The sequence below is a fragment of the Myotis brandtii genome, unplaced genomic scaffold (genome assembly GCF_000412655.1).
Source record: "Myotis brandtii unplaced genomic scaffold, ASM41265v1 scaffold58, whole genome shotgun sequence".
Taxonomy (NCBI): Eukaryota; Metazoa; Chordata; class Mammalia; order Chiroptera; family Vespertilionidae; genus Myotis; species Myotis brandtii.
Window position 1 is genome coordinate 485,695 of NW_005370176.1, and position 10,443 is coordinate 496,137.

The 10,443-nt window shown below is 38.0% G+C and overlaps 1 protein-coding gene across 2 annotated transcripts in view; it reads left to right on the plus strand.

Moving 5' to 3' along the window:
* The window catches only part of EPHX4 (epoxide hydrolase 4), a 30,944-nt gene that overhangs the window by 566 nt on the left and 19,935 nt on the right, over window positions 1-10,443 (plus strand). For both annotated transcript variants that reach the window (XR_001364550.1, XM_005878960.2), the window contains exons 2-4: window positions 2,373-2,458; window positions 6,638-6,795; window positions 9,296-9,424. Coding sequence is in view for 1 of the 2 variants with exons in the window: in XM_005878960.2 (XP_005879022.1) it covers window positions 2,373-2,458; window positions 6,638-6,795; window positions 9,296-9,424 (373 nt within the window). In the remaining variant the exon portion in view is untranslated. The remainder of the gene's footprint in view (window positions 1-2,372; window positions 2,459-6,637; window positions 6,796-9,295; window positions 9,425-10,443) is intronic.

Consider the following 10,443-nt stretch of genomic DNA (forward strand, 5'->3'; position numbering starts at 1 on the left):
AGAGAGAGACTAGGGGAAGTGGGAAGGGGAAGCTGTCTCCCGTCACCTTTTTGCCCTTTAGAGCGCAGATCGGCTGTAGGAAATTGTTCCAGGGGCGCCCTCATGTCTCAGGAGCCTGTCCTTGCCCAGATGATAGAATAAAAGAGTAAATAGAATAAGTCCTTGGAAATCAGGAGTTTATTCAGATCAGCAGAATGGAACATTCACAGATGACCCAAGCAGCATGAAATCATAAATAAATGGTGCATATTTGTGGAGAAGGAAGCCAACTAATGAACTTAGAGACCAAAAGAGTGGAATAAAAAGTAAAGGCCCACCATGCATGCAGACTCATCAATGTCCGCGCTTGTCCCAGGGCCCCTCACAGCCACTGATGTTCCATTTCCTGAGGCTCCAGGTGGTGTCCTTTGTGATGCACCCTACAGTTTGACTCACAGGCCTTTCAAAACTAGCTTCAAATGAGGGGATATTTACATCACCAAGTGGAGGATTCCTATTAGGAGCTAGATTGTCCAGCAGCTGGAGTCCAGAAGACCAAGGGATATGCCTTTCTTACCTTTATTCAGCCCATGATATGATAATTAAAGAGTTCAGATTTGTGAAACAACAACAATCAAAAAGACCAGTGTCTGGCCCTAGCTGGTTTGGCTCAGTGGCTAGAGCATCGGCTGTGGACCAAAGGGTCCCAGGTTCCACCCCGGTCAAGGGCATGTACCTTGGTTGCAGGCTCCTTCCCTGCCCAGGCCCTGGTACAGGACCAGGGCCCATGCAAGAGGCAACCAATTGATGTCTCTCTCACATCGATGTTTCTGTCTTTCCCTCTCTCTAAAAATCAATGGGAAAATATCCTCAGGTGAAGATTAAAAAAAAAGACCAGTGTCTGGCACATGGTAAGTGCAGTAAAGTAATTTGTTCACTGAATTCAATCAAGTGCCCACAGTATTATGGTATCTCCCAAGACTCACCACCAATAAAAGAAGTTACTGACCTAGGAAGGCATTCTACAGTTGAAGGCAAAGTCAGATTTACTCTCTTCATTCCACATGAGGAGAAAAAGTAGTGTAAAACTCATCTGAAATGCCTCGGGATGCCTTTCTTCTCACTGGCCATCTAAAGAGTTGCCCCAGAGACAGAGCAAGGAGTGGAAGAACATTGTCCTGGTAGGTTCCAGTCACAGCCTTCCTCCTAACCAATGTCATGATATGTGTTAACATCTTTGGACCTCAGTTTCTAAATCTGCAAAAACGATGGAGTTGGGTTAGATGCCTTTTAAGATTGTTTCACATCTGAAAACCCACGTACTTGGGTAACCTGATATAAAACCCAGTGTCTGTGCCCAGCTTTTGGCTCTTGCTTTCTTTCCTCACTTCTTTATGAGTTTTTGTTTCTCTTTCTTGCTTTTTTTCTTCACTTTTCTCTCTTCAGTTTGCTTTGTATTCACTGTATTCCTGTCTCATTCCCATGCTTTTTATTTCCCTGGGCAGTCTTGTCTCCCACATGCAGAGTGAAGCCTTGAGCACTCAGAGTGTTCTGCTATTACAAATACACAGATATGACATGAGGAGCAAGCAGCATGCAACTCTCATCTTAAAATAAAAATGTGGGAAGGAGAGAACTAAAAATAAGGAAAGAAGGTGTGAATTATATAACTGATGGCATAGCTCTTGACAGGCAAGCTGAGAAAAGTACTTGACTAGGGGGTAAACATGGCAGGAATATAAATTCAAATCAGAATTATTTACAGGTCCTATAGAATTTGAATGAGATGAGATGTGACACAGCAGTAAAATGAAAGTCACAAATTGTGACATTGTTTCAGAAGCTCATAATATTTAAATTGACTTTGTAAAGTAGAAGAAGGGAAGGTACTATAAAGGGAATGTTGACAAAGTAAATCTGTCAATTCATCCTACTGATAAATCATAAAGTTTTTTTCTCTTTGAAAATTAATAATACTTATTTTATTCTTTTTTTAAAGGTGTTTTGTGTTGTTAATCCTGACCCAAGAATATTTTCCCATTGATTTTTAGAGAGAGTGAATGGGAGGGGGAGACACAGAGCAAGAGAGAAAGACATCGATGTGAGAGGGACACGTCGATTGGTTGCCTGCTGCACATACCCCAACCAGGGCCTGGGATCCAACTTGCAACCAAGGTACATGCCCTTGACCGGAATTGAACCTAGGACCCTTCAGTCCGCAGGCTGATGCTCTATCCACTGAGCCAAACCGGTTAGGGCTGGCTATGGAATTTTTATTTCTTGATATTAAATACAATGCAAGTGAGTGTTGTTTTTTTTAATGAAATGGAAATACTAACTATACTACTTTAACAACACAAATCATCACTGAAACTTCATGTTTTCTACTGCAGGAATCTGGATTAAGATTTCATTATGTTGCTGCTGGAGAAAGAGGCAAACCACTTATGCTGCTACTTCATGGATTTCCAGAATTCTGGTAAACTTACAGATTAACTTTTTTTTTTTTAGCATTAAATACTTTGCTTATCAGAGTGTCATACATACAGGGACTTTATTAATAAATGCATTGAGGATGCTAGTGCACTAGGCGTTGAAGAAAAGCATGGAGGAGGGCAAAAAACATTCTTCCAAAGCAAAAAGTCTATGGATGCCTTTTCCTGAGAAGATTTTCCCCACATAAAGATTTTTCTCCACTCTGGCTTTACCTGCATACACAAACATAAGTTATTTTCATGTTAAATTTTTATTTTCTTTCATCTGGAGGCAATTGGGTGGTAAATAGCCCATGCAAATCAACATGTGTATGTAGGTTCTGCTGGTGGAGTGCTTGACATGATTGACTCACAATAAAATGTAAGTCTGAAGCATTAGTCAAATCTGTATAAAGTAACATGGGCAGTGATTCTGGCTCAGTCACTTACTTGTCTCATCGTTTTAAAAAATATTCTGAGTTGATGCCAGCAATTTCTTTGAGTCGTCCTCATCACCAGCTGTATGGAATGCATTTGTCATTATTCAAGTGCATCGGCAAATGAGGCTCTTCATACGTACAGCTGAGCACAGAGGCTGATGAGGACTGCCTTTCCTCTGTTGTGAAGGGGGAAGGATAGCCTACATCTGAAAATGGCTAGCTGGGAAACCAGAAACCCTCCTTACATTAAGAGTAATAACTAGGAAAGAGTTTTTTTAAAAAGAGTTCTCTGCTATTACCAAAAGCTACCGGGTTGGGGGGGGATGTGGGTGAAAATAGTTTATTTTGTTTATTTATATTTCCAGGAGTTACTGATTTTGCAATATGTCTCATTCTTGTATCAAAGGGGTTGTTTTTGTTTTAATCATATGAATCACTGATGTGATTTCTTTTTCAGTTTAAAGTGTAAATCAATTATGCCATCTATTTATGAAGTCTAGGAAGATTACATTTAAAAATTATTCTCTTGCAGTTTATTAAAATAACAGTTGTGCTATTTCTTAGAAATGTTTAAGATATTGTTTGACTCCATTCACTAATAATGGCAATAGTTAAATTTATTTGTAAGGCTCTTTTAATTATTAATATGATAATGCAGGTATTATGTTTGCATAGTATCTAATACAATTTTAAATGTAAAATATTGTGAGATTATACACATTATTTTGAATCAAATTTCTACCTTGAAATCTCTAATTAAGTGAATTCTGAATGAAGACACAGGTACTTAATATATTAAACTAATGCACATTTTATCGGGGGGGGGGGGGGCTGGATAAAACGGGGAAGGGATTAAGATGTGCAGATTGGGCCTTGGCCCATGTGGCTCAGTTGGTTGAAGTGTAGTCCGTATACCAAAAGGTGCCGGGCCCTTGGTAAGAATGATGTAGATGCTAGCTCTTTTTTTTTTTTTTAAATATATTTTTATTGATTTTAGAGAGGAAGGGAGAGGGATAGAGAAATAGAAACATCAATGATGGGAGAGAATCATTGATCAGCTGCCTCCTGCACGCCCCCCCACTGGGGATCGAGCCTGCAACCCAGGCATGTGCCCTTGGCTGGAATCGAACCTGGGACCCTTCAGTCCGCAGGCCGATGCTCTATCCACTGAGCCAAACCAGCTAGGGCGATGCTAGCTCTTTTTATTATATAGCAGATGACAGGCTATAAAGTAATCAGGCTGGAAAATTTGGTAATAGTCAAATCTTGGAGGTTTTGTCTGCCAGATGGAGTTTGAGCTTCACATTATGAGTAATAAGGTGTCAATAAAATATTTTAAGTGGGGAAATTACATGAGAGAGTATGTGGTTTTGCTACACCACTTTGGTTTCATAGAAGAAAGAATGGAAGGGAATGATGTGGACACAGATCAATCAATAGGTTGTTGCATCAGTGGAGGCCTGAATTAAGATAATGTTAGCAAGGATGGGCAGGAAAAGTGATTAATTAAATATTTAAGAGCTTAAATCTGCAGAACTTTATTGATTAGGTACAAAGATATAAAAAATAATTTAAAATTTTAAGTAAAGCTAATGAGAAAATAATAATATCATATGTGTTGACAGGATTATCTTAAGGAAACAAAGTGCTTCATTTGTTTGTTACAACCCAGAGGCAAGATTAACAATATTGCCCAGCTGGCATGGCTCAATGGTTGGGTGTCAACCTATGAAACAGAAGGTCATGGGTTCGATTCCCAGGGCACATGCCCAGGTTGCTGGCTCGATCCCCATTGTGGGACTTGCAGGAGACAGCCGATCAATGATTCTCTCTCATCATTGATGTTTCTCTCTCTCTCTCTCTCTCTCTCTCTCTCTCCCTCCCTTCCTCTCTGAAATCAATAAAAATATATTTAAAAGAAAAGATTAACAATTACTATGGCCTAGCTAAGAAAGACACTTTTATTAACATTTTCAAATCCATCTTAATTGGTAATGATTTTGTAGATTTTCATAAATCATAGATCAAAGATTCTGTATCCATTCCTAATTCCAAATATGTGTCTGATGCCCTTCCTGATAATATCTGTTGATGTAAAGTGGTTGATTCGCTTCATTGATCTTATTGCTTTGTATCATATCACATTGCAGTCCCTTTCTCACTATTGGTTTATAATCTCACTTGCCTCTTGTACTCCAAAAATCTTTTCAGATAATAATCTCCCATTTGACTTGTGTCAGATAATTTTACACTGTGTTTTCATGAACAGATATGCATGCAAATTATTAATGCATATTCTGAGTTCCATAACATAGTAAATTACTTTGAAAAATTCGTGTCTTTTTTTTTTCTGTTATCCAAAATGATTTTGGCCCTAACCGGTTTGACTCAGTGGAAAGAGCGTAGGCCTGCGGACTGAAGGGTCCCAGGTTTGAAGGGTCCCAGGTTCGAAGAGTCCTAGGTTTGATTACGGTCAAGGGCATGTACCTTGGTTGTGGGCACATCTCTAGTAGGGGGTGTGCAGGAGGCAGCTGATCAATGTTTCTAACTCTCTATCCCTCTCCCTTCCTCTCTGTAAAAAAATCAATAAAATATATTTTAAAAAATGATTTTGCTTATTGGAAGAAGAAAAGCTCAGGCATCTCTGTATTTAAATTAATTCTGCCGTTCCATGATCTAGCACAAAGGGAATACCTGCCCAACAGAGGCCTTGGGATGTGGCTATGGTAATATGGACATTTTAATTGGTCGGCGCCGGTGCCATTTTGATTGTTAAATGGTTTTTTGTTTGTTTGTTTTTTTTACAGAGAGGAAGGGACGGGACGTGGCTATGGCAATATGGACATTTTAATTGGTCAGCGCCGGTGCCATTTTGATTGTTAAACGGTTTTTTGTTTGTTTTTTTTACAGAGAGGAAGGGAGAGAGATAGAGAGTTAGAAGCATCGATGAGAGAGAAACATCCATCAGCCGCCTCCTGCACACTCCCCACTGGGCATGGGCCTGCAACCAAGGCACAAGCCCTTGATGGGAATCGAACCGGGGACCCCTCAGTCCGCAGGCCGACACTCTATTCACTGAGCCAAACCAGTCAGGGCTTGTTAAATGTTTTTAATATCATGCTTGCTTGTACTCATGGTGTGGATCTTCTCCACAGAAGAATTGTGTTTTAGCAAGAAGAGGCTTATTTTAACCAGTCATTTTATTGGATTCTTTAAGTCATAATCTGTCTGTAATCTTCAGACTTTTTCATTCATAAGTAAACTGTTGCTACTAAAAAACACTGAGCCCTCTCTGACAGTGGAGTAAGATGAGTAAAATCTACTTGTTAGGCAAATAAATTTCCATCTCATATACTTTTTTAGAGAATCAAATGGTTCTGCAATAACAGAATTATTTATAGATATATATTCCCTGATAGTGGCACATATTATTTAAGAAAAGCTTAGAAAACTGATTTCTTAAGTGCAGATATGAATACATTGCTTTTAATATCTGGTATTTTGTAGTTCCTGTAAATACTGGCCCTTTGTTACACCCCACTGGAGCTGGTGAAAAAATAAAATAATTTTAATAAAGAATGTCAGTGTTCCCTTCTCAAACAGGTCTCTTCTTTCCTGCTTATACTGAGCTCTACAACCTTTCTCAAGATAAGGAGTTTCTTATAGTTTTCTACTTAGAAAATCTATAATGTTACTATTTGTATTAGTCACTGTGGTATATTTAATGTTCCTTATATCCTTCAGGTATTCTTGGCGTTACCAGCTGAGGGAGTTTAAAACTGAATACCGAGTTGTGGCGCTGGATTTGAGAGGCTATGGAGAAACAGACGCTCCCATTCATCGAGAGAATTATAAACTGGACTGTCTAATTACAGATATAAAGGATATTTTAGACTCTTTAGGTGGGTTACTTAAAAAAACAGTGTTAATTCTTTTTAAAGGACTACGATTCAAGAAATTGTGACATGATAACCTAATTCCTTGGGAGGATGCCTTTTCACCTACCTGGGTTGTTATCTGACAGGATTGCTACCTGGGGAAGCTCTTTTCTTAGTATCCTGTTACTAAGGTTTGGGGTTCCAGATCAAAATGCTTATACAAGGAATTTAAAATAACACATCCAGAATAATTATTCAGTCCACTAGCCAAAAATTACTTTCAAAATGTGTTTTTAAAAACAGACCTAATGTTAAGTTACTATTTATTATTTTCAGGACTAATTGTTGGCAATTTGAGTCTTATACTAAAAAAAATTGGTCTTCAGAACCCACACTTAAACATTCATTTAAAAATGTTACAAGATGTGGAAGCACTTGCATTATCTTACTTGTATTGATCAGTTAGTGTCACAGTACTATTGTGTAACAAACCACCCCAAACTCTATGACATACTGCCATACGCATTTGTTCCTGTGCTCGTGAATCTGAAGATCAACTGTAGGCTGGACACCTCTGGGTTTTTTCCTCAGGCTGACATGTAGGTCCAGCTGGGATGGCTTCTCACTGTGAGTTGGGCGGGAGCCCAAGCTAAAGAGGAGTAGCTACCTGGGGAAGCTTTTTTCCTAGCAGTGGCAGAAACGGTAAGAGGGTGAGCTTAGCTGCACACACATATTTCAGGTCACTACTATCATCCCATTGGCCAAAGCAAGTCATGTGGCTGAGCCCACAGTCAAGTCATACACCTGTCGCAGGAACAAAGCAAATCGCACAGTCCAGTCTAACATCAACGGGGCAGCAAAGTACATTCCTTCTATGGCAGTGGGGACCAGGGAAGAGTAAATGTTTTTTAACATCAATCTAATCCATTGCATCCCTTTTGACTAAAACCCACCTGTTACCATCAGTTTGTTAATGTTGACAATAAAGTGAGAAACCCATTAAATCAAATTAAAGTCCCTTTCTACAATAATCTAATGAGACCATAGATCAAGCCAATAATTTTTTATTTTCTTTTTTATATATTTTTATTGATTTCAGAAAGGAAGAGAGAAGGAGAGAGAGAAAGAAACATCAATGATGAGAGAGAATCATTGATTGGCTGCCCCCCTGCATGCCTCCTACTAGGGATCGAGCCCACAAACTGGGCATGTGCCTTTGAATCGAAACCAGGACCCTTCAGTCTGCAGGCCTATGCTCTATCCACTGAGCCAAACCAGCTAGGGCCAAGCCAATATTTTTAGAGGAGAAAACAGTGGATGAGTCTGGGGGTATAAATGCAGTGTTACCATTTAGTCTGATTACAATAAAATAGACTCAGAGACACAGATTTCCAACAGCCAGATTTCATTCATATTTTAGACCTGGCTTAAGTTTGTCAACATGCAATTTTCTAGGCAAATCAATAATATAAACAAGATGTTTCTCTGTGTGTGTATGTGCGTGCATGTTAGTATAGTGGTGAGTTGATGATGAAAAATACTTACTTGAAAAAATTAATTTGAATTACTGTAGGAATAAATTACAAATTAATCTTATCCCTCCATACAAATGAAATCCTGTAGGAATTACTACTAATCAGTATTTTAACCTAATTCAAATAACCATAATGATTACATGAAATGAAACTTGTATGTGCTTAGTACTATAATTAAGACTTTCCACTAATTCAACTTAACTTCACAGTCCCAAATTAGTGATGTTTTACTGTTTTGCGTTGTAACATTGAATTTGGGAAATTAGGGAGAAAATAGATGCTTCTTTGAAATAAAGATTTATCAGTTGGACATAGGTGGGACATTTAGGTTTTTACTGTAATTAGAAATTCTAAAAAAAAAAAAGAAATTCTCCAACATTCAAAAATAACTCAACCTTGTTTATGACCTAATTATATGTAGTCTTAATCATGGTGTCCAAACTATTTCAGATTAAAATATATTTATATTCCTGGGAGAGATTCTGAATTTGTAAGTCTAGAGTGGAGCTTGGGCACCTGAATTTTCTTTTTTCTTTTTTTTTTTTAAATGCAAGCATTTTTGGTGTTTTTAAAAATATGTATTTTATTGATTTTAGAGAGGAAGGGAGAGAGAGATAGAAACATCAATGATGAGAGAGAATCATTGATTGGCTGCCTCCTGCATGCCCCCTACTGGGGTTTGAGCCCGCAACCCAGGCATGTGCCCTTGGTTGGAATCGAACCTGGGACCCTTCAGTCCATAGGCTGACGCTCTACCCATTGAGCCAAACCAGCTAGAGCGGCACCTGAATTTTCTAAAAAGTTACCTAGGTGATTCGGACATACCTACAGGTTTTGAAAATACCAAACTCAGTGTCTGCACAAAGTGGATCAATAATTAGGGTAGAATAGTGGAAAGATTAGTTTCAGAAGTGAGCCTCTTTTATGTGAGTTAATGATGAGCCACCTGTTTCTTTTCAATGACATCAACATGTATTTCTTGATTACAGGTTATAGCAAATGTGTTCTTATTGGCCACGACTGGGGGGGCATGATTGCTTGGCTAATTGCCATCTGTTATCCTGAAATGGTGATGAAGCTTATTGTTATTAACTTCCCTCATCCAAATGTATTTACAGGTGAGCTTAAATTTCCATTATGAATTGCCAACATGACAATTCACTATTGCCACTGACACTTTGGATTAAAAACAGCAAAATTTGATTAACATAATTTTTTTCTTTTTTAAATTAACAATGTTTTTTAAATTAAATGGCTAAAATATGATATTAATACATGACAATGTGCTTTAAATATTTAATATTTAGAGTCTAAGAAACTGTAGCTTCGTGTTTGCTTGCATAATTTTATTTTTAGAAATTATTTTACTGCTAACTTGGGGAGGGGTAAAGGGGGAGATGCAGTAACACTACTTTGATGGGAATGGATCTTGACAGCCTAGAAATAAGTTCTCCTCTTGCCTGACAGCTTTGACTATCAGGAATGGCAACATTTTTTAAAGCAGCAGTTCTCAAATTTTGGTCTCAGGATTCCTTTATATCTTAAAAGTTATTAAAGACCCATTGAGCTTTTGTTTAGATGGGTTATATCTATCAATGTTCACTGTATTGGAAATTTAAAATGAGACTTTGAAAAACGTATGTGTGAAATTATCTAAAAAACAATAACTCCAGTACATGTTAACCTAAAAAACATTTTAATGAAAACTAACTACATCTTTCGAAACAAAATTTTAGTGAGAATAGGGTCATTGTTTTACATATTTGCAAACCTCTTTAATTTTTGGCTTACTAAAAGGCAGCTGGATTCTCAGATCTGCTTCTGCATTCAATCTGTTTCAATATGCTGTTTGAATTGAAGTATATGAAGAAATCTGGTCTCACACAGATTTGTAATTGAAAAAGGCAGGATCTACGTTCTGTTTCTGGATGCTCTTTCTAGATCTCTGCGTGACTGATTCCTTTGTACCATTCAGGACTCAGCCCAGAGAAGCCTATTCTGACAACCTCTACTTAGTGGTTCTCAACCTTCCTAATGCCGCGACCCTTTAATACAGTTCCTCATGTTATGGTGACTCCCAACCATAAAATTATTTTCGTTGCTACTTTATAACTGTAATTTTGCTACTGTTATGAAT